This window comes from Pipistrellus hanaki (genome assembly GCF_964339955.1).
Source record: "Pipistrellus hanaki genome assembly, chromosome: 19".
Classification (NCBI taxonomy): Eukaryota; Metazoa; Chordata; class Mammalia; order Chiroptera; family Vespertilionidae; genus Pipistrellus; species Pipistrellus hanaki.
Window position 1 is genome coordinate 14,582,149 of NC_140521.1, and position 26,969 is coordinate 14,609,117.

At 43.2% G+C, this 26,969-nt stretch overlaps 1 protein-coding gene across 2 annotated transcripts in view; it reads right to left on the reverse strand.

Annotated features, from left to right (window-relative positions):
* Positions 1 to 1,310: 1,310 nt before the first annotated feature.
* SNX19 (sorting nexin 19) overlaps positions 1,311 to 26,969 on the reverse strand; it is a 31,419-nt gene continuing 5,760 nt past the window's right edge. Inside the window, exons 4-11 of one of the 2 annotated variants that reach the window (XM_084868268.1) lie at positions 26,567 to 26,686; positions 24,330 to 24,460; positions 23,022 to 23,118; positions 22,402 to 22,582; positions 19,663 to 19,792; positions 3,452 to 3,636; positions 2,618 to 2,705; positions 1,311 to 1,626 (exon numbers count right to left, since the gene is read on the reverse strand). In XM_084868268.1, the coding sequence (XP_084724394.1) occupies positions 1,494 to 1,626; positions 2,618 to 2,705; positions 3,452 to 3,636; positions 19,663 to 19,792; positions 22,402 to 22,582; positions 23,022 to 23,118; positions 24,330 to 24,460; positions 26,567 to 26,686 (1,065 nt within the window). In that variant the 3' untranslated portion in view covers positions 1,311 to 1,493. The remainder of the gene's footprint in view (positions 1,627 to 2,617; positions 2,706 to 3,451; positions 3,637 to 19,662; positions 19,793 to 22,401; positions 22,583 to 23,021; positions 23,119 to 24,329; positions 24,461 to 26,566; positions 26,687 to 26,969) is intronic. The other variant, XM_084868269.1, reaches the window with a different exon arrangement.

The following is a 26,969-nucleotide window of genomic DNA, read 5'->3' on the forward strand; positions in this document are numbered from 1 at the left end:
CAGAGTTGAACAGAATCTTGACTCTTGTTCTAGACCTACCCCTTCTCATCCGTCTACCCCCAAGACCTGCCCCCAAATAGGAGGATCCATGACTCAGGGAAAGCAGGGCTCTAGCAGGCCGGTGCTGAAGAATGAAGAGTGAGCAAAGGTCCCAATGACACCCTTCAAACGTCTTTGTCAGCTACTCACATGCATTTATGTCCACCATTCCCTTGTGACTTTCCCTCCGCCCCCTACTCTACCAACACTTTTTCCTAATTGTTCCATTTTTATTTTTAATGATTTCAGAGAGAAGAAAGGAGAGAGCAAGAATGAAAGATTGATTTGTTGTTTCACTTATTTACACATTCATTGGTTGATTCATGTATGTGCTCTGACGGGATTGAAAACGCAACCTTGGAGTACCGGGATGATGCTCTAAACAACTGAGCTACCTGGCCATGGCCTAATGGTTCCTTGTTTCTGAAGGCACTGCAGCCTGACACAGCCCCTTTGCCTTCGTCACTGGTATTCTTAAAGACTAGGTCCTCCAGAACAGGAAGTTAAAATCTCTCTGTGGGCCATCAATTCCCTGTAGGTTTGCTAACATTACTGGTTCTGATGAAAAGTTCCCCGTGCGACTTGTGAGGAGAGAACCTGCTCTTTCCTGGGGTTCCTACTCTTTGGGCATTCTCAGCCCTGGAGCAAGGGTCTCCCTTCCCCTTGAAAGCACTGAGCTGAATATGCAAATTGCCATGGGATTTTGTTGAAGGAAGGCAGAGAGGCCACAAAGGCCCAAACTCAACTGCTTCTGGGGAGGAGTCTAGGAGGAAATAAAATCAGCAAAATCTGTGACCCAACTTTCTTCCAGGAAATGGGGTGGAGGTGGGCTGGCAGTCTGCTCTGAAGTCTTCATAGGAGACGTATAGCCACCCAGGGAAGTAGCCTTCAATGACACCCTCCATAGGGCTGATGTGCTGGAAAACAGCCAATCAGCAAGCAGTCCCTTGAGAAATGCTTGCCCTCCCTCCTCTAGAATTGTTGGCAAACTAGGGGTCTGGCTTTCAAGAATGGTCCCGACTGAACTTCCAGTTTCCTGGTGGGAAAAGAGAGCTCAGAAAATTATATTCTCCTTCAAAGAAATCTATTTTTTTTTCTTGGTTTATATAGATTTGTTTGTTGGTGGATTTGGTATATGCAGATAGGGCCAGGCTACCGGCAAACAATCTTGAGGAGGGCAAAGGGGGCTCACAGATTCCTTATTCAAAGGACACAGAATCCACCCACCAGCAATGCCCCAAACACCACAAAAAACATAGGACACTTGGACATGCATACAATTGATACATATATCCCTCCATCACCTGCTACAGATGGAGTAGAACGAAGGGAAAGCTGTGCTAGTGAGCCCCATGCCTTCTGAGCCACAGCCCAGAGGGCAAGGCCTCCTACTGGTCCCTGGTGGCAGAGTGAGCCTCCTTCGTAACCTTCGAAGAACGGGTAATGACGGATGGCTACGGGGAGACACCCATCCTCTTGGGGTTGTCTGGGGTTTCTGAGGCAGAGGTGCTGATGGTGGACTCCTCAACGGAGTCACTGAGATCCAAGAATTCCAGGATGATGTCCCAGAGGCAGTAAATCAAATGCCTGAAACAAATGGAATGGACAAAACAACTTAGAGGAAGGGCTGGTTCAGTCAGGAGACACCAGGTCTTATTGATGACACTTGTTTTCCCTCCCTTTCCCCCTCCCCCCCCATTACTGATATCCCTAGTGGACTCTAACCTTCAATAGTTGGGGCCAAATAGCTATGGCCTCAGTAAAAACAGAAACAGAATTTGAGGCTCGATTTTAGGAAATTCCATCCTTATTTACATAGCTAAGTTAGTATGGCAGCACTGTTTCTGTGAGGGAGGAATAGCAACTTTCTAAGAAATTCAGCCACCGATGACTGCTGTCTCTCATAATTCATTCACTACGATTCACTGGTCACCTTACCGGCAATGAGGCAAAGGCCAGGGCCCTGAGGAATGAATGGGACTTAGTAAATGCTCTCTTCTTTGGGACAGAGTTTGAGAGAGGAGTGGAAGTACTCCATACTTTTCAGAAGCATTCTATACCAAGGCACCAACCAGAAAATACCTACCTCCTTTGAATTATTCTAGTGTATTCACTCCGTTTTTCTGGTCGATTTACCAAAGTCCAACCTTGTTATCTGATCTACCTCATAGTAAACAAAAACCATTCCTGATCCTAATAGTAATCACAGCTTTGCAGTGAAGCCAAGAGCCCATGGGGCTTGCATTGCCCAGACCATGAGATGCTCTTAGTGTTCACGAACGGCAGAAAGAACCATCAAGCACACTGAACAGGCTGGAGGGTGACCTGGCGTTTTTAGTAGCTCAAGAGGGGCCTTCTGAATGCAAACACAGAGACTGGTCTAGCACTAGCTCACTACACAGGACAACCTGCTCAGGCGCCAGCAGCGTGGGCTTTGCTTAGTGTGTGAGGACTTAGACATTAGTCTGCAGTCAGGCCCAGGGCAAGGAGAGACGACAACCCACTCTTTCTCAGCATGGGCACCCGAGACAGAGATGGCTTCAGTTAGGCGGAAGTTGGGGCACACTTTTCGGCCTACCTGTTGATGAGGGGTTGCTGCAGTGACTCCAAGACTAGACTCCAGCTCAGCTGGCATTTGTCCACCCCCAGGATCTTCACTACAATATCTAAAGGAGAAAACACAGATACAGTTTTAGTGTTACAGTAACATCTTCTCACTATCTCTTGTACTACTAGCCACTTGTGGGAGAAGAGAAAAGAAAGGTCAGGTAAACCCACTATCTTTATTCAAATAGTGATTTTTGGCATACCACTGAACTACAGAGCCAAACTAAAAATCCTCAGAAAACAGAAAAGCTAAGAAAAAAATATTTATTTAAAATATGCTTTCATTGCCTAGCTGACATGGCTCAGTGGTTGAGCAATTACGACCTATGAACCAGGAGGTCATGGTTTGATTCCCGGTCAGGGCACATGCACAGGTTGTGGGCTCGATCCCCAGTGTAGCATGTGCAGCAGGCAATCCATCAGAGATTCTCTCTCATCATTAATATTTCTCTCTCTCTCTTCCTTTCTCTCTCTGAAATCAATAAAAGCATTTATTTTATTTCATTTTTAAATATATATTTTTATTAGCTGCACACAGTTATTACTCCGATAGCTGCGGGATTCGAACAGACTATTTCTGGTGTGGTCACAGTGATCCTTTCCATCTCCTCATATCACTTGGGTGAGGAGTGAAAGAATCCAGCCCTGATCATGTTCCTATTAGCCTGAGATTCGGTGGGTCAACAGATTGAGTCTGGCCATATTTAAGACCCTTTGAAAAATAGGAAAGGGTGTGGGATAACGGTGGTGAAGCTTGATTGGAAGAAAACAGTTATTAGTATAGTCACTCTCCTTGTCCAATTACCTGGCAGGATTCCCATAAGGCTCTGCAAAGCCTGTTTCTCAGCTGCCACCTTCTGCTCCTGGGTCCTTACAGGCCGTGGACACTTAGGCAAAACCCCACCTGGCCAGATGGACTCCTGGAGAAGTCGGAGGTACCGCACCCAGCACTGGGGACATGTTAGATTGGCTACTTGCACTTCTAGCCACCTGGCGAGGAAGAGAAGAGAAAGGTCAGATAAACCAGAAGGAAAGGGCGTAGCAGGTATAAATTACTTGACAATCTGACAATCGGAATAGGGCAAAGCAAAGTTAGTGCCAACTCTCACAAATGAAACCAAGCCAATGCAACATCCTGGCTCACAGAAATTAAAGATGAGTAATAATAATGATGACATTATTTACTGAGTCTCTACTTTGAGCCACACCTCAACGGGGTTTCACAGAACACAACCAAGGGCCCGTCTCTGGGCCAGGCTGCACCACTCCAACTCAGTTCTAGTGCACAGCAATTGTAACTTCTCAGTATCGAGCACACACAGGCTTTATAGTTAACGGCTTAGATGGCTTTACGCAGATCCCTTGCCCTTGGGACCTTGTGCACACCCAGTCGGTCTTTAAGCCCTATGACCTGTCGTGGGACATCTGCCCTTTGCTCATAAAATTCTCACGCTGCCGAAACCGGTTTGGCTCAGTGGATAGAGCGTCGGCCTGCAGACTGAAAGGTTCCAGGTTCGATTCCGGTCCAGGGCATGTACCAAGAGGCAGCTGATAGATGATTCTCTCTCATCGATGTTTCCAACTCTCTATCCCTCTCTGTAAAAAAATCAATAAAATATATATATATATATATAAATATTCTCTCGCTGACAAGGCTCTCTCCTCTCCAGTGGCAAGTCCCCTCCTCTGGCAAGACCTGTTTAATCGCCTCCCCTCCAGGAAATCCGTGATCACTCCAGACCTAGTGCTTTCCCTCTCTTCGACCTCCCCCAGCATTTAGCTCTGCACAGGGCTGAAACTCATAATTTACCTTGGAATAGATACTATTTTCTCATGTGTTTACAGCTTTACTTTTCCAATGAAATTATAAGCACCAAGAGTTCTATGTTTTATACTTCTAAAATATTCCCAACTGTGCTCAAGAAATGTTGGTTGATAGTGTGGTCATTGTTCTTATAATGAAAAGTCCCCTCTTTGTCTAAATTTCAAGAATCAGTAACTCTGAGGGGCAAATACAGCAAGTCTGAAGTTCTTGCAAGGCACTCCCCCCTTATTCTTTTTCTGTCCCTGCATTTTTTAAAATTTTTTTTTTCTAGAGCAGTGTGGTAACTAGCTGAAGTTCAAGACCACTGAGGCCTCCTCAGTATGTATGGTTGAGACTGGACTGGCTATGATTATAATGGATGGTCCATCAACCACTGCTACTCATGCACGGAAGCCTGTTTGATACAGCACCACATGGCAGCCCCTGCCACCGTTCCTACACCCAAGTCACTGTCGCCTGTCCAAGAGCAGGGGAGGCTTCCAAGGCAAACTTTATTTAACCTCCACTCTACCAGACAGTCTGCATTCCACTCACGCTAGGCATTCCGGCCTCGGGGGCTGCAATCCCCGAAGCCTAGGGCTCACACATAATTCTAAGAATAGGAAGCCTGAAAGGTAATGGCAGGGCAAGAATGGCACACATCGATGGAGATCAAGAGCGGCAAAAAGCTGCTCTGGCCCGAAATAGCCATCACGGTCGTATTTGTTATTATTAGGGCTGCATCTCCTTTTTATAGGGCTTTCATTCAGCGAGCCTAAGACGCCCGATGAAAGGGATCCAGCATCAAGAATTCCTGTTCCTGTTTATAGAAGAGGGCCACCAAGGGGGCGGATACAATGACCCGATCGGGTTCTCTGCAAGGAAGCAAGTGACCCAACTGTCACCCCAGGTTCTCTTCCTCACCTCAACCCACACGTACTTGAGTGACTTCTGTACTAGGGTCTCATCTAACTGACAGGAGGGAGAAGGGCTAGCACTGAGAAACCAAATGTGTAAGGCCTTCCAAGAGCCAAAATCCTAAACAAGAAACCTTCTGCTGGAATTAGTTCTAGCTCAGTTTCTCACTCACATACGCATGTAGTAAGTGTGCCCTGATTCTTGTGCTCTGGGGCCAATAATGCATGTGACTCAACTCTTCAAAAGTATCTCAGAACCCACTCAACCCTTCTGAGACTTAGCATAATACCCACCGGCAACTCTGGGTGCCTTGGTCACCTCTGGGCCTATGGCATGTCTCAATGTATGAGCCTGATTACTTTGAATTCAGTGTCACTTCATCTGATGGGAATAGGACTTATCCCCATTCTTTCACGGTAACTTAGTGACTCAAGCATACAAGTGCCAAACAAATTTTAGCAAGTGAAAAACATGAATGTTTCCATTTATACAAATCTACAAGACTCCAACTTATCCAACTCCAAAGGGGAATGTTAGGAAGAAGAATCAAAGTATGAAAAAAGTAAAAATGAGCCCTTGATAATGTGAGTCAGTGAGCCAAGTCAAATTGTGGGATTTCACTAAGATAATATGCAGAACTGACAAAGCTGATGGAAATCTCCAGGTGGAATGTCAACTGCTCATGCAACAAAGGCACCGTGTCAAGTTCTATAAGCCCGGAGGCCAGAACCGATCAACAGAGGCCCTAGAAGAGTCAGGCCCAGGAATACAAGACATACGTGTGCAAACTGGCAGAAATAACAGACTTCATGTCTAAGAGGAGGAGGAGGAGGAGTTTAGAAAATGGCCTCTATTTGCTAGCTGCTGCAGTTTTTTTCCTCCTTATTCCCTCTCGTGCCCTGAAGGATAAAGCTACAAACCACATCTCTTCTACCAGAGATTTAATCATTCCCTCTTCAGGATGCTCCTCTTGCCCAGGTTCTCCCCCTCCCCCACCTCCCATCCCCCCTACTCCAGAAAAACAGAGGCTTCTCCTGGACTGGAGCCTGGAATTAGCGCCTTTCGTTTCCTAGCTCCAGGCAGCCCATGGAGGAGACTAGGGCAATAAATCTCTCTTGTTCACAGAACTTCTGAGATATGGTATCTTGTCATGAATGATGAATATCTCAATCTGGAAGGAAATACGATAAAACCCAAATCAAGAAAATCACCACCACCACCACCAACTATTCCATCTGCCAATACTGCCCTGCCCCTCAGACAATACAAAAAGTGGGTGCGCTGCAGACAGGTTCTAAGGCATGCCTTATTATTATACACATTACCTGTCTACAGTTGTCCATGGCCACATTCAGGACTTCTGGCTCATCTTCGTGCTGAGCACCAAGCATAGAACCAACCAATTGATAACCATGAAGATAGGCGTTTCTTTAATCATCTCATCTCTCCTCTCCACTCCTATTTCCCTTCCTTTTATTCTACAGCCTTCTCTAGAGATAATCCATACGCTACCAGTCCTGGATCTAACCTTATTAATTCCCTTCGCCCTGCTCTGATTTTTCTGAAGCTGAACTACAGCAGAAAAAGCAAAGAGATTAGGCGCTGGAGTGTTAAAGAAGAGAGTGATGTCTTAATTCCTTGTTTTAATCGTCATCCAAAGATATGTTTTTGTTGATTTTAGAAAGAGGAAGGAGAGAAGAGAGAAACATTGATGTGAGAGAGAAATTTTGATCAGTTCCCTCCTATACGCACCTGACTAGGGATCAAATCCACAACCTAGGTATGTGCCCTGACTGGGAAGAGAATCCACAACATTTTGGTGCACAGGATGATGCTCCAATCAACTGAGCCATCCGGCCAAAGGCTTAACTCCTTTTCGTTAGTTTTCTTCAGCTCTCTATTTCACATATTGTCTGTCTTTCTATACTTGACCCGGGAGTGAGAAGGTTAAAAAGAAATCTGTGTCCCTATAGTTCTCTTGAAGAAAATGAAATTTATGTGCTGAAATTTCTGGAATCTGTTGGTACCATTATTATGCTAACAGAAATCTAAAGTTTCAAGGTGGGGACACATACACACAAGCACACACACGCATGCGAGTGCGCGTCTCTGACAATGAATTATGAATTACTTGTAAGAAATAATTTACTAAATACAAATGTAATACAAAATGCATGAGGCAACTATGGCAGAGAAAAGCTTCAGACAGAATTGGTTTTATTTCCGACTACTATTCCATTTCTGATATTTGACTTAGAGATATCTCCTTCCATCATCCTCCATATTTTCCCAAACAAAAGAAGAAAAAAGCTAAACCAGGTCTGTTCGGTCAGGCCATCTGAATGGTTCAGAGCAAATGGAAGCCTTCCCAGTGGGCCCAGAAATAGCCAATAAAATGAGAAAAAGCAACAACAGATTGACACTGAGACATTCAAGAGCTTCTTTGATGCCAGGTGTGGAAGGAGAAAGGATGTAGAGATTACGGAATGCTCACCGCATCCATGTTCAAAGGAACCTGGTCTAAAATAGCTACAGATAGAGGAATGAAGCAGTGGCTAAAAAACTGAAACAGTTTAATACTAGGCTTAAGATGGCACTTCAAGGTTTGCCGAAGGTCATTTCCCATCAAAACAGCAGAATCAAATGTCATGAGTAGGGGAGAAAGCTTTAGGGACCATGTCTAATCTCATTAGCCCAATTCCCTTCACTTCTTTTCTAAGAGCTGCCACGGCTGAGTGAGGCAGGATCCTAAGTAAGTATGGCTTCATGGGGAGGATGAAGGGGGAGGGGAGTGAAATCAAAACACAGAAAATATTCCTGAGAGCAATATCAATATTCTAACAAAAATGCCTGGTGAATCTCACTAAAAGAAAATAGACTCATTCCTTGTACCCCTTTTATTCACTGGGTTGTACCTCTGTAGACAACATTAGGGCAATTACGCTTCAACCTCATCTTAATATATCAAATACTGTGTTTGAAGAAAAGGAGAGGAAAGAAAGAGCAGGTCAAAACTTCTCTCATTCTAAATATGCAGTAGGTTAGAATTGTCAACTCACCTTACTACCCTTAGACAGCTTTTCCAACCTTGACACTACTAATTCTTTGTGCGAAGGTTGTCCTGTGCATGGTGAAAGGTGTAGCAGCATCCCTCCACCCCAGTACTAGCAGTGTGACAATGCTCCAGACATTGCCATAGGTTCTCTGTGGGATAAACTCTCAGTTGAGAATCACTGTCTTAGTCTTAGGACCCTTTGCGTACAATGTATCAGGCCATTTTATTTTAAAATTTGGGATGAATAGCAGCAGAGGCTACGTAATTAGCTTTGTGGTTTGTGACATTTAACTACATCTAAAATAGAAATAGATTAGAACAGAAATTATAAAAGTGAATCTCATGTTTTGGGACCTTTTTGTTTCATTTATGTATATAGCTACTACCGTGTTTCCCCCAAAATAAGACATCCCCTGAAAATAAGACCTAGCGCAACTTTGGGAGAAAAAATTAATATAAGACACTGTCTTATTTTTGGGGAAACAGGGTAGATGGATATATCAGATGTGTATTTGTGTGTGTTCATAGTGGGTCATGATGTAAAACATTTCTAATCTGTTATAAAGTTTTAAAAACACTGATATAGGTATAAGAAATTAAAAATTCCAAGAAAATGGGGAAGTGGGGGGGGGGGCCACAAACCACCTTTTTTGGCCCTCCTGCAAACACTCCCCACAACCCAGCATCCTGTAGACTGTTTAAAATGGCACAACCTGCAGGCCTAGCACAGCACTATGAGCATTTGCTCATTAAGTCAGCAGCACCAATCTACCGCGTAGAAACAAAGAGATCTTAAGGGTGATGGTGTGGATCCATGGCTTTTCCCATTAAACAAGTTATTTTTGCCAACTTCACGCCTGATAAAAGTAACACCAATCTTCCCTCCGATTCCTTTTGCAGGCCTCTTGCCTTCCTGCCATGGCCCTTTCTTGTGTTTAGTCAGTTTCTCCCTGGTGGCTCCCAGCTCTGGGCTTCTCAGCCCTGTAACTACCCAAACCCAGGCTCCCTGGCTGTGTCTGAGGAAGTTCAGCACTGTGACCCCCTGACTATGGATCTAGGTCACCATCCTTTCCTGTTGGGAGAAGAATGAGGGGGAAAGGAACTTCAAGGACAAGAAACTCCTATTTCTTTCTCCCAATGACTGCTGTAGAATCTAACATGGCTCATGGAGTCTACATAATTTCTTCCTTGATTTTTGCTTTTATGTTTTAAATCACAGATCCACATCTTTAAAACATGTGCTTCAAGAGTAGACTAAATATTGCCTAAACACTATAATTTAAGAATCTGAGTTCCCTACTTTTATATCTAGCCACAGAGTGTTTTGGTTTTGATTAGCAATGTATAAGTTAGGGATATAAATATATATTAAGAATTGGAGCATTATTAATCAAGTTAAAGAAATCATCTGTTGAATCTTAAAGGTTATTCATTCCAATTTCATCAATTCACCTAAAAACGCTGAGAACCTATGAGTATTTCATAGCAATAGGCTACTTTAGAGCTGGTAGGATATTTTGAGGTTACCCCCATCTAACCTCTTCACAAAGTAATATCATGGCATAACCAAGGATCCTAGCCTGTGAATCCAGAGTTGAGCTTTTACTTTAGCTTCTCCACCAATTAGGAATGTGACTTTGGGGAAGTTGCTTAATTCCTGAAAAGTATAATTTCAGTTCATTAGAGATGCTTCTTAAATAATGGCAACCAAAGTGTGCCTTCTTCTAACTTCTAGTCATTGCTCCTACCTGTACCCCCAAAAGTTAACATGAGGTACCAAAGTTACCACATTTAAATCTTTCATACGGCAACACTATGCATTTTTAAATACATCTATTATTGCTCCCCAACTTTTTCTACCAGTTATACATCCTGGACTCCACCAACCTCTAAGTTGAGCACACAGAAGACACTCAATAACTGTTTGATGAATGAAGGAGAGAGATGAACCACTCATCATCCTGAGTGGGTGTTGCTTTGCTATTCTCTGATAAAAGAATTTAACAGGATAATGAGGGCAACGCTCTATCCTAGAAATTTTCCTTGAGGTTGACATCCATTTATTAGATATTTTTGGACTAAAGACACTCAATTTGCCACAAATCATTTAAAAGTACTACAGACTAAGCCATGTATATCAATTCTGTTCCTATGGATACTGTGAACATATAGCAAAACTTACTGAAATTCAGGCATAATATAATTGCCAATACATTCCTTTAATTTAATGTCTAATAATCCTGCTAAAGAAATAAAAACTATGTTTATAAGCAGGTCAGGTTCCCATTGAATGCACACTGGTTTCGAGAGCTTGCCACCTACTTCCCCAAGTGTTCACAAAACATCTATTGAACAAACTGCTTCAGAAATTTCCAGAGTCAAAGGTCAGGTTCAACAACCTGCGTCCATTTTTTAAAAGGCATGATATTTGTCTTTCTCTAATCCAACACATCTCCATATAGCAATTGTCAGTGTAACCTCTGGCCACTAGTATTGCATATCATATATCCCAAGTCAAACCTGACTTATTTGAGTAACACAAATATGCCATCTATTTTACCTTTAGTGCTCTATTCTTTAATGTTTATTCTCAACTTTCCTTCATCCTTTAACTCCTATCTCAGATGGCCTCTCCTCTGTAAGCCTGCCCCGGTCTCTCATAACTGATTACTGAGTCCTTTCTCTGAATCACATAGAAAGTTCTTTATAATGTCCTAACTTTATACAACATGGCTTTATTTATAAGATTGCATCTCCAAGAGGATATTCAACTTCCTAGGGTAAGAATTTGGAGTCTTTGTATTTGGATCACTTAACATAGTGTCCGGCACAGGGTAGGTAATCAATAAATATTAGCTACTGAGGAAATCAATGCTTTATGTGGACAAACACCGGTCTTAAAGCTTGGCGCACGGCTCAAAATAAGCTTTTGCAGAAGGCAAATGTCACAAAACTTAAAGCAGCAGTAGCACAGTAAGATTAACTATTCATGCTTATGGAGGATAATAATAGATTAAAGAATAGTGGGCTATCTAGAAATTTTTTGAATCTGGCATTTTATAAGTACTTACGTAAACATTTGGCAGGTTCATTTTCCTAATAATTTCTTGTTTAGGCTAAGCTGTGTGCCAATACACCAGCTGTAGGGTGGATGCTGTAAGAAGTGTACTGGGCACTAAGTCAGCGGAGCTAGAATTCAGAATTCAGCATGAAGAACCCAGGCAATTCCACCTGGTTATGCATCCCCCTCCAGAAGGGAAGAAAGGTGGAGGGCCAGGGAGTGGGTCAGCCATGCTTCATCTCTGACACTCTATAAATCCTCGGGAAGACTGTCAACAGCTATGTTTTTGTCAGTTTTCTGGGCAAGTACGCCCACAGGACAGAAGAGACTGAAAGTCAAACAAAAGCAAAGGGGTTCTAAGGACTGTGAGTCACGCTTGTATTTTGGGAAGTGCCCCTGATAAATGGAACAGCATCAAACTGACTCTGGCCCATTCCTGGTAACTATTAAGAAGAAAAGAAAAGGAGGTAGCAAGATATTGGGGGGCGGGAGAGGAGTGTTATGGCCCAAAGGAAAGGCCAGGCTACCTTTCCATCAAATACAGAATGGAAGGGGCACACTTAGGGGTTCTGTGTTCTGGGGACAAATGAGACTGCCTGCAAAGGGAGATCTCTAGAAATCTGTTCTAGATCTGAGTAGTGTGACACCCTCGGGATTCCAACTTGAAAGCGTATTATGCCGATATAGTGTAGCTCTAAAGACCTTCAGATCAACTTTTCTCAGTACCGTACCATGTCGCTATCAATGCACCATAATCCAGCTCTAAAAAATCAGGGCGGAGAGACTTGAAAGCTAGGCAAAATCAAAGTCATACTTTTTGGATGACTGCCTACTATTCATTTGATCCAAGTAAAAGCAGCAGCTGGACATCTTCCTCACAATCAACAAATCCCTCAGAGTCTCCAAAACAGCCAACATCTCTGCTCCAAATCCAACTGATGTCTGTTAGGACGAGGCCAGCACAGTTGTGTCACCCTAAGAGTGAGCACACAATAGGTCCATACCTCTCTGGGGAAACTACCCAAAGAGCTACAAAGAATTCGCACCAGCAGTGTGTAGTAATAAGTGAAAATAACATTGAAAAGACACAAACAGTTTTGAGCCTGATTTGACCACTTAAATGCTGAAGGGACTTTCCCGAATTCTGGCTTGCTCCCTCATGAAACAGGCTAATTCTTGCCTTTCTTCTTCACAAGCGATCAAGATCTAGTGAGAACAATGAAGGCAATGTTCCGAGTCTTGTGTGTTTGTGCACGTGTCAGGAAAACATTCTTTTGGATCTCCTTGAAAAACCCTACAAGATCCAAGGAACTAAAACCATGGCAGGATCCCGAGCAAGCTTTGTATTTAATGCCTCATTGTTTCCTTTTGTAAAACATATTCTCCTAGCAGGTTCAGGGAGGTAAATATTAGCACAGTGAACCATTATGAAGATTGGGGAGGACTGATCCTGTGGAGTTATGGGTAATTAGAAGACGGGTAAACTCTCCCTCAGTGAGATGTATATCTAAGACTTTGGTATCCCAAAGGGCCTTGAGTACAGGACAAACTAGTGTGTAGAGAGTGTGGACAGAATTTTTCACCTTTGGATGCCCAGGTGGTTTTATTACTGGAGACTTTCTGGTTCATTCTGGTTCTAGAGGCAAAACTGTTCTCAGTGAATCAGCTCTGAGCACTGAATCCCTGACAATGGGATGCACCCTAAGGGATGGCTTTGGGAGAGTACCCTGCTCAGAGAAGCAATCGAATGCTGAAGACCGATCAGATCAGAGGGGAGAAGGGTGAAAGGTGAAAGATAACTCTAACTCTTCTAAAAGTCAGTGATACCCAGGAGAGAACAGATAGTAACTTTGGAATCATGGAGCAAAACAGGAAGGATTTTGATTACTCTCACTCCAAGGCAAGGACCATAATTCCAAAACATGGCTTCCTCTGGTATTATTTAAGCTGCAGCGCCTCCTGGTGCCCAGAGGGAGAATTTCTGTCTTAAGGCTCCCAAGCAGAAATAGCCTGACATTTACATTTAACAAAATGTAATAATACATTTAACAAAAGGATCTGTCTTGTGTTGTAAGCGCACACACCTTCAGAAAGAGGCTGGCTGAAAATATTCAAAATATATTTAAAGGTTCTTTTTATTTAAAAGTAGAAAATTCCCCATCCCCTTCTTTAAAAACATTTTACAACCAAATACCTGGAATATGCTTTCTCCTAAACCAGTCTAAATGATACCTATCTTATAAGCTTTAAACCCTTACTTCTATAAAGCCTACCTAGTATTTACGCCATGCTGCATGGGACAAGTATCAGGTCATCTGACCTCCTATTGTTTAACATTTCTGCTTCTATGGGTTATCCCTTCAAAGAGGCTGGAAGCACCTTCAAGAAGAAACTGCCACCCTAGGTATGAAGAGCTAGCACACAGCATGCACTTAATAAGTACACATAGGCAGCAAACCTTACACTTTTCAAAAATTACTTGTAAAGAGGCCACCATAACAAGAACTAAATAAAGTTAGTGTCCTGGAAGGCAAAGGCAGAGGGGTGCGAGTACCTGGGTTAAGAAGTAAGAAGTTCCTTGGTTGTGAAGAAACTCAGAGTTTCTGCTCTGGATATGACCAGGGAACGTTTGAAGCATGTATGTAGGTGCGCATACACAGATATGAAGAAAGAGATTTGAAGGATGCAGAAAAGACTTGGAGGGCCAGGAAATAATCTGATAGGAACATCTGAAGACATAGTTTGAGATAATTTTGGATTTGGGCCTCTAGCAAAAGTCTGCGACAATAATTCCATGGCATAGCATAAGGTCCAGAGCTTATCATTTAACTTTCTCCGGGGTCCACTGCTTGTTGGACCTTTACACCTACTGCAATTTTTCTTTTCTTCTTCCTCTCTATTTACTTCCTAACTTGCCATACTTTTCACCTCTCCTTTGCTCACAGGTCATGGAATCTTCTCTTTTCTCCCTACTCTTTTTCTTTGCCACGCTATTCCATTCCCAAGTGTCCCCAACACACACTTACACACACACAGTCTCTCTCTCTCTCTCTCTCTCTCACTCACTAAGAAATCCTGATGCAGATGCCAGGAATGTGTCTGCTGCCCTTTTGACACCGAGTCTGATGCCATCTTGGGGCCACGGGAAGGGCAGAGCCACGGGACGTGGCGTTCGAGTACTCCACTGCTCGCCTGGCTCGTATTTTTAGGATGGCATTACTCCGGGCATCCAGGCAGGGAACGGGTCCAGCTGCTTCTCATTCCTTCACTCTACATCAGTACTCCATAATAATCTCACTTCTTACCTTGGCTGGATCTTCTTGCCCAAACCTTCTACCATCAATGGAGCATAGTACCTCCCCTTTCCCTCCAACCTAGTCTATGTCTACATGCTTGTCCAATTTCCTGAACCTGATTCTGATGTTTGCAGAAATATTGTCAAGTTCCTTCCTTGTGTGGACATGAGCAGTTCACACAAGCTGGATTTACTCCTTGGCATAGACGGCTACCCCCACTCCTCATTCCATCTCTAAATCCAAATAAGGAGTGCTCCTTCTTACATAATTGGATGTTCCCAGCACAGAAGCTGACATAAGAGGTCAGGCGCGCATGTGTGCAAGACTCCCCTTTGACTTAACAATGCCTTTTTTGGGCATCTAACTTCTCTACGGCTCCCCTCCCCCACTTTCTCCAAACCATCAACCATCAAGGGAGATTTATGAAGCTTGGCTCAGATTGTAACTCTTTCAACCTTGGCTTAGAAGGAGGGGTCATGAGGTTGAAGTTACTCTTTTTAATTTTTCCTTGCAGGGGAAGGAAGAAGGGAGGGAAGGAGAGAGAGCGAAGGAGGAAAGGAGAAATGAAGAAAGGGAGAGAGAGGAAAGAGGAAGACAGGGAAGAGAGGGGGAGAAAAGGGGAGAGGGAAAAGGAAGAGAGAAAGAGGGAGAGAGGGAGAGAAGGAGAATGAACGCTTAGGATCTGGCAGAAGTCCCTGGCATTCAAGGGAGTTATGTACATAGGTCTTGTTTAAGTGACCATAATACTTTGTATGTCTCAGTTTCCTCTTTCCTAGGGCTTTTGAGGGGACTAAGTAATATACATAGGTCTTTTAAGGAAGCAAGGAGAGTAAACAAAGCTGGGAGCAGAAGAAATTAACCCATCTTGGAGATGACGATGATGCTGCAAGTTAGAAACTGGTAACATCTGAGGGAGGAGATGCATCTAAATCCAGATGGCTGTACCATCCCTGATAAAGCAGTGTCTTCCAGATAGGGAATGGCAGTAGCTGCCTGTGGCATTAATTCGGACTCTGCTTCTCTTTGAAGTGCAGAGCTCAAACACAGAGAGCCCGAGTGCTCTGCAAAAGGACCTGACTCAGATACTTGTGGTTTGAGAGTGAAAAAACACGCTGTCTCCCGGCAGCAGTCATGGGACCGTCTCAGGAGGTCAATACTGAACTGCTGGGGCCACACCACACCTCTTCTCGTAGGAGGAGTAGTAGGTGGGGGTGGGGATGCTACAGCTTTGAGGAGCTATCAAATTCCGTTTTATTTGCTTACCAAGGCGAAGCCAAAGAATGCGGCACTGCATGAACCTCTTTTTAAAAATAAAAACGTGCAAGCTGTCAGGAACAAGCAACGTAGGCTGACTCCAGGCTAGCGCAGGGCCTTTTGGGTTGTGAGTGTGCAAACGTGAAAATGCAGTTTGGATTTTACACACTGAATGTAATATCCTCTTGGGGAATGTATACTGCCCTGAGTCAAAGGTTTTTGGACTGGCTTTTATCCCTTCCAATTACGGAGTTAACAGTCTGATCCTGAGAAATAGTCATTAGAGCTGAAAATCAAACAAATTTGGGTTCAAAATCAGCCTGTGGTGCACTTATAAGCTCTGTGATCTTGCCTAAGGAACCACAATTCTTTGTATGTCTGTTTGCTCATCTTTGAATCAGGGATCTTCATTCCTCTTTCACAGGGCTTTTGATGGAACTAAATAACTCACTATGCTTATAGTGTTCAGCACAGAGTCTGCACAAAGCAAACTCTCACCAGATGCTTGCTAGATGGTAAATGTCCTGAAGCTGATAAGATTATCAGTGTCTACACACAAATCCTGAAATAAGCCCCATCATCCCATGTGTACCACATACAGGGGAACTTGCTGGTCTGAGACCATGGCCAGAGGCATCGGACCCTTTGAGCCTCTGGAGGGGGAGCTGGGATTGCTCCTCCATGATCCATGACTTCTTCACCCCAATCCTAAGGAAGCTTCAAGAACACTGTGAACCCAGGATAGGAAATTCACGAAGAGGGGCAGTATATTCTGTATAACTCAGAGCAGGGGTCTTCAAACTACGGCCCGCGGGCCACATGCGGCCCGCAGAGGAGTCTGATCCGGCCCGCCAGGTTTTTTGGGCAGTGAGCGCAGCCGAGGTGTTACAGTAGGAATTAGTAGTTCATATAGTCCGGCCCTCCAGCTCTCTGAGGGACCGTGATCTGGCCCCCACTTTAAAAAGTTTGAGGACCCCTGACTCAGAGGGACAGGCACAATAGGGATAGTGGTAGCTGAAGGAGGGTGGCATGGGGGGGTGGGCATTCTGAAGACATAAAAAGTGGAACAAATTTGGGGGCACTAGCTGGAGGAATTAGAAAGAGGAAAATACTTTATACCTTTCTTTCCTTTTCCTGAAGAGCTAACATTAAAACCTAACATTTATTGGGCATGCTCCATGCACCTAAAGACACGGGATAGCATTATTATTCCTGTTTTCCAGATGATAAAATTGAAGCTCAGGGAGGTTATATATAGCAGATACCAGTGTGTTGTAGAGGATAAGAATATGGCATGTGGAGCTGAAACCGGTTTGGCTCAGTGGATAGGGCATCGGCCCGTGGACTGAAAGGTCCCAGGTTCGATTCCGGTCAAGGGCATGTACCTTGGTTGCGGGCACATCCCCGGTAGGAGGTGTGCAGGAGGCAGCTGATTGATGATTCTCTCTCTCATCGATCTTTCTAACTCCCTATCCCTCTCTCTTCCTCTCTGTAAAAAAATCAATAAAATATATTAAAAAAAAAAAAAAAGAATATGGCATGTGGATTACTGGGTTTCATTTCTGGCTCCACCATACATTAAGCTTTGTGGTCATGATATGGCCTCAGTACTTAGCCCCACTAACTTGAAAAATATGTGAGAAGTAGGGACTGCATCTGCTTTGTTCATAAAGAGCCCTTACTATTTTTTTTCAGTGAATAAGGAATAAGTCCAGAACAATTCCCCAGTTGGACAGTTATGAGTATTTTAAGATAAAGTGGGTTGAGTGCTACAAAATAGCCTGGACAAATTTCAGTGAAACCAAGAAACAGCTTAGACTAGAGTGCATATGCATATTGTATTTGCTTCTTTACACACCAGCCACTCAATTCTCATCTCTTCCTGATCACTAAAAATGTATAATCATCACCCACTGAGAAAATGTGACCTGGCCTGTGATGCTCACAGCCTGTGATTCCCTTCTATTTAAGTTTCCTGTTTTAGATTTCCATGAACCCTTGCTGCACATTGTACCACTTCTTCAATGATGTGCCTATAATTCCCCAAATATGTGTTTCTCTCTATTTGGTACTGACCCAAGCCCTTTAATGTTGAGTTATTTAAACTTCAGGGAAATGTCTTCCTAGCTTTTCTATATATGAATCTCAATCTTTTGAAATTTTCCTGACTCATCTATATTTTTTGTTTCCTACTAAATTAACTCAAACGGACCTGCTTTGATTGGACAGGGTCCACTTAGTTTCCCTGGGCTTCTAAGTGGCTTCTGAGACACCCCAGGGACCCCTGGGAAAGTCACTTTCGTTGACAACAGAGAACCACTGAAGGATATGAAGTGCAGAATATACGTGCGTATTTGCCCTTTCAGAAAAAGCACTCCTACATGTGGGGAAGGGACAAGGGGGGAAGCGGCACAGAGACTAGTCAGTATTATATATGTGGGTTTCACAGGTGAAATATATGGGTTTCACCTACAGCCAGGCTCCAGGCTATAATATGTAGGGAAAAGCACACTGGCTTTGGAGTTATATACAGCCAGCTTCAAACTCCAGGCGAGTCATTAAACTATGGCCTTTGGCAATTTAGTTGACTTTGCCAAGCTTTATTTCCTTATTTCATAATTGAAGTACCTACCTCACTAGCATGCTATAAGAAAATAGGCTAGCATATGAGAAACACTCAGCAAAGATAAATGTGGACCCTTTTTCCACTTAGTTTCTTTCTGATTAAAGCATATGAAGCCTCCCTGATCCGATGCAACTTTGAGTGTGAAAAGGGAGATTTAACTACCTGTTGGTGATGGATTTTCTACATGTAGGCTGGAGCCATACTTATTTTAAAAGTTTTTATTTTTGGAATGCCTATTAGCATGAGCCACATGCTTACAAAAGAGGTCAGGATTTGGCTTCTTATTTTGTGACGTGCCAGAATGTCTCATGAGAGAGAGATCAAAACAAGTGGCTAACCCTCAAGCACTAGGTGTGTCTGGTTCAGAGACAGTGTCTGGCCTTCTTCAGTTTAGCAAAGCTTGCATGTTTCACGGTTAGGAAGTCAGCAGCCAAAGACTTTGAACTCTGTGTACAAAACTTCCTGGAGTTTCAAATGGTATTAGGATTATAAAGCCTAACTTATAAAATCCAAGTATCCTATTCTTTACCATCCTGTGGCAGTTAAGTGGTTCTTCAATTGCAAACATTTACACCCATTTCTGAGAAAATAATCTTTGAGAGCACCGATCTGTTTCTTTCCTCATCTTTCTTATTTTGATTATCACTGGCTATATATTATCAGGTAAGAGAAATGTCCACTGAGAAAAGGTGAAAAATTCAGGGCTTATGGGTATAACCAGATGGAGTATTGATCCTGGAGTAGGAAAAGTTCGGATGAAGTATTTTAAAATCACAGGCAGTGTCTGTGACTCAGAAGTCTTACAGAAGCAGAGTCAATTCAAACAAGGTGATTAATCCAAGCTTTCTGGTCCTCTCCTGGCAGTCTTCATTTCTGTACCTCTGTAGCAGACTCTACCTTCTTTATGACCACAAGTTCCCCTCCCCTTCCTAGTGGAGAATGCAGTATCATGGCCACCCCCGTCCAATGTGAGACTCAATGTGAGGGACTCACCAGTCTTACCTCTGAATGAGGGTCCCAAAGGTAAGATGAAGAACTTTCTGCATGTTTTCGGTGCACAGCCATCTCCACTGTTCCATCAGCAGCAAGAGGACCAGATCTAGGGCTGTGTCAGCTAACTCTGTCTCTGTTCCTGGAGAATAAAAAGGCATCAAAAGTAACTCAGGCCGAAACCGGTTAGAGCATCGGCTTGCGGACTGAAGGGTCCCAGGTTCGATTCCAGTCAAGGGCATGTACCTGGGTTGCGGGCACATCCCCAGTGAGAGGTGTGCAGGAGGCAGCTGATCGATGTTTCTCTCTCATCAATGTTTCTGACTCTGTCCCTCTCTCTTCCTCTCTGTAAAAAAAATCAATAAAATACATAAGAAAATAAAATAAAAAGTAATTCAGAAAAGACATACTTGAGGACATCTTTCAATGCACTTTATCTTATCCTGTATTTTTGTAATCCATCAGTTCTTATATCAAAAGATACTTCATATCTAAAAGTTCAGTGATAGGCTCTGTATTTCTTCACAATTCTTTTGTTTATGTTAGTCACTTAGTAAAACATTCTGACCTTTTAAAAAATACTTTGTACTCAATTATTTTGCCTAGTTGTGTTTCTTTTGTATTTCCTACTCCAAGAGATAAATTTTGTTCCAGGTAAGTGCTCACAACTGGTGACTAACTGGAACTGGCAAGGCCCAGTCTCTTCCACACTTATATTCCACTCGCCTCCACAAGGCATCAGAGCAATGTGTGGGCAGCAGATTTGGGAAAAGATTTGGGATTCTCCTCCTGTTAAAAAGTGCTTTGAAAGCAACTCCATTACACAGAGCTGTTGGGTTGGGATCCAGGAAGCTTCAGTTTGTTTTTGAGACGGCATGTGGTTCTAGGAAAAGCACTACACCTTTGGGAAAATGCCAAAAACAGTGACTGATTTCTATTCCAAAGACTGGCCACAAATGAACTCACACCCACACTACACTGAAGTCTCCTGAATAGAGGTAGGTATGGATGGAAGTATCTGTTCTTTAACCCTGTTCAGGGGTCTCAGGAGCACAAAATGTTCCAGAATGAATCTTAGCTATCTGATGCTATTGCTATGACTAATATTATAATTAATTGTCAACAAGAATTTTTAGTTTAGGACCAATGGGTATTCTCTTAGCTTTCCCAAGTTCTCCTCCCTTAAGGATTCTTTAGAACATAAATGACTTCAGATTTGGATGAGAATATTAGAAATAAAACCTACCTTCTTAATCCCATCCAAAAAAATGTTTTCTTTCTTCTGCACTGTATTTCAAGGGGGCAGGGAGCTGATGAATTTGCTTTCTAGTCATTTGTTCAAAAATGGGCTATTGAGTTCCTTGGGAAGTAGCATCATTCTGAATCTTAGTCATCCTCCTGAATTCTATTACTTTCTCAGGGTTAGTATTTACACAGAGCTGCCACCATGTGGTGACAATTAGTCATAACAAAATAAGAGAAGGCAAAACAAGGCAGCAGGTACTTTTGAAAAAAATGATAACATTTCTATCAATGAGCATTTAGGGCTAGAAAAATGGCTGCTCAGGCATAAACTACTCCTGTAGACTTGATCTTAGCCAAAAGGACAGGAAGCAATAAAATATTCCTTTAGCAATATGGTGTTCAAAATTTACCGAGATATGGGCTGAATTATTGTTGTTTTACCCATTTCCTCTTATTTATAATTTCTTACAGTTTTCTAATGCTTTTGGGGTCAAAATACTTCATTTACTTAAGAAGTGAGATATATGTGAAGAGACAGGGTTGTAAATTCCATTTTTCAAACAGCTAAGTTGAGGTCCATAGAGCAGAGGTCAGGCGCCTGAGAAACAATGATGAAATCAAACTTCTTATTTTCTTGTGAACATAAGATTCCATGATCTTTATTTTCAGTGGGAGCCTTTATCTTGATGGAATTAAACATTTTTCTTCTTATAAATTCTAGTTTAGCAAACATACTAATCTCCACGACTCCAAAATTTTTTCTCTTCATTCCTCTGAGAAGCAAACCTGCCCTGCCTCCAATGCTTATAAGGACAGAGAAGTGTCCTCACCTCTTCTCTCTCCCTGCTCTTTCTCTGGTAACTGGGTGGTGTCGGTTGCCAAGGCAATAAATAAAATGAAAAGGATAGATCCAGGGAAACTATGAATTCCATTTTGCACTGCCCTATGGAATATCTCACTGCAGATTTCCAGTAGGTGAGTGGGTGGAAATACATCTGATATTAGGCATCCCGATACATGTGTTAGAGTTACAGCCTATAGTACTAAAGAGATCACCAGGTAGAATGTGCAGAGTAATAACAGAGAGCCAACAATAACGCTGTGGAAGGCTAATAAGGAAGCTAACAAAAGTGGCCGACAAGGGACCAACCAGGAAAGTGGTAGCACAGGTACTAGGGGAATAGGTAAAAGCAGTTCAAATGTGGCTGAAGCATGCTAAAAAGAGCTTCAACAAGGTAATGAGACTACAAACATGGGTCTTATTTTGCTGGATGGAACTCTGTGTCTTTTTTGCCCTGTTCCTCTGCTCGGCTCCACTCGGCTTAGCTCAGCTCTGGGGACTGTGTTGTACTCTTTTTTGCATCCTGGAACTCAGCACAGTACCTCAAACACATGGCTTACTTAAGCTGAACAGAAGATAAATTAAAGTGATGAATCCCAACTATCGTAAGTCCCAAGTGCACTGGGCTCTGGCTCCCTTCTGTGTGGTGAGATCTTGTCACTCACCAGGGTCACTGTTGCTGAGGTCTTGGGCTGGCGCGGCTGCATCTGACCCGTCACCATCCACACAGCCTTTGGGGGTATGTTCCAGATCTTTTTCTGGGGCGTCTGCCGGCTGCATTTCTAGTAATTTTGTCTGCTTTTCAATAAAGGCTTCCATCCCAGACATGGACAGGACCTCCGACTCCTGAAGAAAGTGTCAGCAGCACGTCACATGGAGTGCAGAAAGTAGAGGAGCAACCAAAGCTCTTTAGGTTTTCCCCGTTCCTTCCCTGAAAATGTATCGAGAGCACAGACCCAACTGATGTGACCACCTTAGCAATGCTGCAAGTAAACCAATGCCTTTGTATTTGCACTTGCCACAAACACTTCCGGGTTCTCTGATCTCTCCCAGGAATGGGTTTTCTTTCTCATTCTGCCATACATTATCCCACCCCCATGGCCCTTGAGAAGCCGACCTTGCAGAAAATACTTTTATACTAGATATCAGAGACCCAAAGGCTGGTAAGCCCTTTAGCAGGCGCCTAAGTAAGTCTTCTCTGACTTTGGAGAAGGTCTCAAGTGCCTATAACTGCAGGATCCACATCCTGGCAGCTTATGCCAGGAGCTCTCTCAGAGCTTCTCACCACAGTGCCTTCCTGGAGACCATAGAGAACCTTCTCTTGTGCATTGGCCAAGTTCAGAGCTGGAGCGATCTTACCGGATGAGAACCTCAATCTGGACCTGGTATAGAAACAAAGGGCAGAAACACAATGTAATTCATGATCTTGCCCTAGCATATAAAGGGCTTACAAGTATTAATACTCAAAACGAATACGCCTACACTTACTCTGGGAGTTTCTAGAGCTCAGAGCTGCCAGAACGGACATGGCCCTGAAATCTTTCAAACAACCTATGTTTTGGAAAGTCTTTACTACACAGTGCAATTCTTGCACTAGGCTGTCTACAGGGCATCTATAAAAGGGGTTTAGCTAATGCTAATAGGGACCAGTCTGTCATGTCATATTCCCAGAGACCAGAAGAGTGCTAGCACACTCTACACACTCATGAAATATTGTTGAAGGTCAGACAAGTGGCATTTGTTGTTGTCAGGACCTTTATGCACATCCACTTATCTTATTCCCCTTGTGTTCCAAATAAGACCGGGGAAGAGACTCCAAGTCCAAACCTCAGTGTTTCAAGGGATAGGATTCTCATGAGCATGGGTCCATGGTCACACTTCAAAGCACAGGCCCAGGAAAAAAAGGCTAAGAACTGTGTGATTGATGGCCCATGCAACATGAACATAGACAGTTGGCCGTTCAAGCAGACAAATACACAAACACTCCACCCCACATTCTCTCTCCCATCATGGCCCATATACAGATGTGAAGTTTCCAGTAAGGGTAGGTGTGGTGCCCTTCCTTTCCACATGCTGGCTCTGAGTACTGCCAGGGAACATCTGAGACCTGGTGCAGGAGAGCAGCAGCCACAACCAGTTACTAGAATGGGCGCTGCAGGTGTCCACTGGAGCCCTTCCCTGTTTATTGCTAGCATATGCAACCCCTGAGCCAAGATTTACAGAAAAGATGGCAAACAGAGATCAGTTATAAGCCTTCGCTCTTAATAGGAAAGAACATCTCAATTTTCCAGGAAAACACAAAAGGAGAGGATCCATATTCTAGAGATTTCCTGCTAATCACAAATCCCTGATCAGTTGGACCCTGGGTTTTCATGGCAAGATAAACACTCCGCAGAGCTGCCTATGCAGGATCTCAGGCTCCTTTCAGTTGAGCACTGAAGAGTTCAAGGTCTGGCTGTGCATAAAAACTAATATGTATGGCCCACCTCTTCTCTTCTAGAGCTTGAGAGTTGGGGATGGGCTTTGGCTGAGGATTGGGAATCAACCTCAGAACTGGGCAAGAGAGTCCCTGGGCGACTGAAGGGCTTCTCACTTGCCAGCCTTCTTGCCTTCTGTCTGGGGCTTGCTTTCTGTCTCGGCCTCACTCAGCTCCTCTGTGGGGCTCTGGGGTTCAGAGCGAGGAAATGCTGTCTTCAAAGTGTCCACGATAGCATTCACCACCATCTGCAGGGGTCAGAGGTGCAGAGTCAGACGGAAACCACCAAATGAGCAGTGTCCTCACGGTGCTTTATGCAATCAGGATGGGAAGACAGCTAGGCTATCTAGTGGAGCCCTATCCATCAGCATAATCAGAGACCAGCTAATAACTTAGTGGCAACTATCCTCCCTTTTCTCTTTGGCCATGAAAAGCTTCTTTCTCACAGAGTAAGATAAACAATGGCATGGGGAAAGAGGATGAGACAAACAATGGGATAAATAAAAACCTGGGAGTTCGGAAGAATGGTGAAATATTTTTCACTTCCAATTTCTTTCTTTGTACGTAAAAGAATGATTTTTAGTTTCCAAATTGACTCTTTCACCAAGATGTGAATAAGCAGAAGTAATATAGGTGGAAATATATGAAGAACAGAAAGAATGAAGATTGTAAAAACACAAACTATGTCTAGAGACAAGTAAAATATAAACACGTTCAGTGTAATTCACACAGAGTAAAGAGCTGGCTCTTCCAGTTAATTCAATTTTTCTTCTTTAGGACAGAAAGAATAACAAAAATCACTCAGGTCCAGATTAAGAAATCTGAAATTGATATAAACTTCTCTACACAGAAAGACCAATAAAACAATCCTCAATGAAAAGTAAGAATTCTATTTTTCAGAATGAGAAAATGATATAGATATTTGCTAGAAAATGCACAAACAAATGAAACCCTAAATATTGAATAAACATTTACTTTCCCTTCGATGCCTCTCATCAGTTAATAGTGCTGGCTCAGAGCAACACCGGGACTTCTTTAACCCATTCTTGGTTAATCCTCAACAAGGAACTAGCATAGCTAAGACAAGGCTGTAATGGTTGAGTAAAAGCACAGTAAAGGCTAGGGTATAATAGCCCTAACCAGTTTGGTTCAGTGGATACAGCATCAGTCTGCGGACTGAAGGGTCCCAGATTCGATTCCGGTCAAGGGCATGTACCTTGGTTGCGGGCACATCCCCAGTAGAAGGTGTGCAGGAGGCAGCTGACCGATGTTTCTCTCTCATTGATGTTTCTGATTCTCTGTCCCTCTCTCTTCCTCTCTATAAAAACTAATAAAATATATTAAATTTAAAAAAAAGACAAAAAAAAAAAAAGACTAAGGCATAATAATTCAGGGAAAGAACACAGAGGGTAGCATGAATATGCTTAATGTGGCTTAGACAATATAACTAGCTCTCTAGGCTCACAAAATTATAACCTGAGTTATTAAAATTAAGATCCTTATCTGTTTTGTTCACTATTGTATCATGAACAGCTAGTACAGCACACAGCATTAAACAGGCAAGCAGTATGTAGACGCTGAAAGAATCAGTGAATGAACTTTGAGGATTTTTACCTTGTGCAACCCTCTCTAGTTTGCAGTTCTTTCACCAGAGCAGTAAATGTCTCCCAACTCCAACCATGTGAAATCCCACTTTATCATTTTATCCCCTGAAGGCTAGATGAGAAGAGAGAGGCCCCTCTTCTGCCAACAAGCCAGTGTTTTCTAACTTTTTAAAAAATATAAGGCATCCTTGGATAAACATAAACCTCACACTTTTGCCTTGGGGACTGTAAAATCAGTTGGTGATCACTGCTTGCAGTCTCTAATGTGTTACACAAATGTCCTTCTCCTACCATCTCCAAAGGTCCTGAGATACCCTATTGAAGAAGGTACAAGTCTACCCACACTGTTCTCCAGCAGAGAATGACAACACTGATCTAAATCCAGCTTGGTGTCCTACTTAGGGGTTTCTTTCCTGAGTGACCAACATTGGGAATGACTTTCACCTCCAGGAAGGACTTCCCTGCCCCCACCTCTATGAGGTATAGATCTGTTCTTACATCCCGCAACTAGAATAACTAGGTCCCTAGCAGATATGCGTACATTTAGAGTGTCAGGGATAATGTATCCTCAAAGTTGCTCACTGTAATTCCACAAGTTGATATCCAACCAATATTTGGGAATAGGTTTTGAAAATCCTAGTCCATGTTCTTCTACTAACTCATCTGTGTTGCCGCTCACCACCCTCCGCCTCCCTTATTTTTAAAGCACTGCCTCCCCTCTGGTAAGAAATAAGGCTGAGCGTATAGTACCTTGTCTATTCTGGAGACCATGAACGGTTTCTTGACAAAGGCAATACGAGCATCTGTGTTCAGAGCAAGGAACTCCTGCATCTCCTCACTGTTAGCGATCTCAGGAATGGCGCAGAGTTGCTGCAAAAGACACGAGAAGGACTTCAAAGAGAAATTCCAGTCCCCTAGATCTCCCCACCCTGGCTTGGATGTCTGGTGGGTAAAAAGAGCATAGAGCCCTAGCCGGTTTGGCTCAGTAGACAGAGCATCGGCCTGTGGACTGAAGGGTCCTGGGTTTGATTCCAGTCAGGGGCACATGCTTGGGTTGAGGGCCAATCCCCAGTGGGGGGTGTGCGGGAGGCAGCCAATCAGTGATTCTCTCTTATCATTAACGTTTCTATCTCTCTCCCTCTTCTTTCCTCTC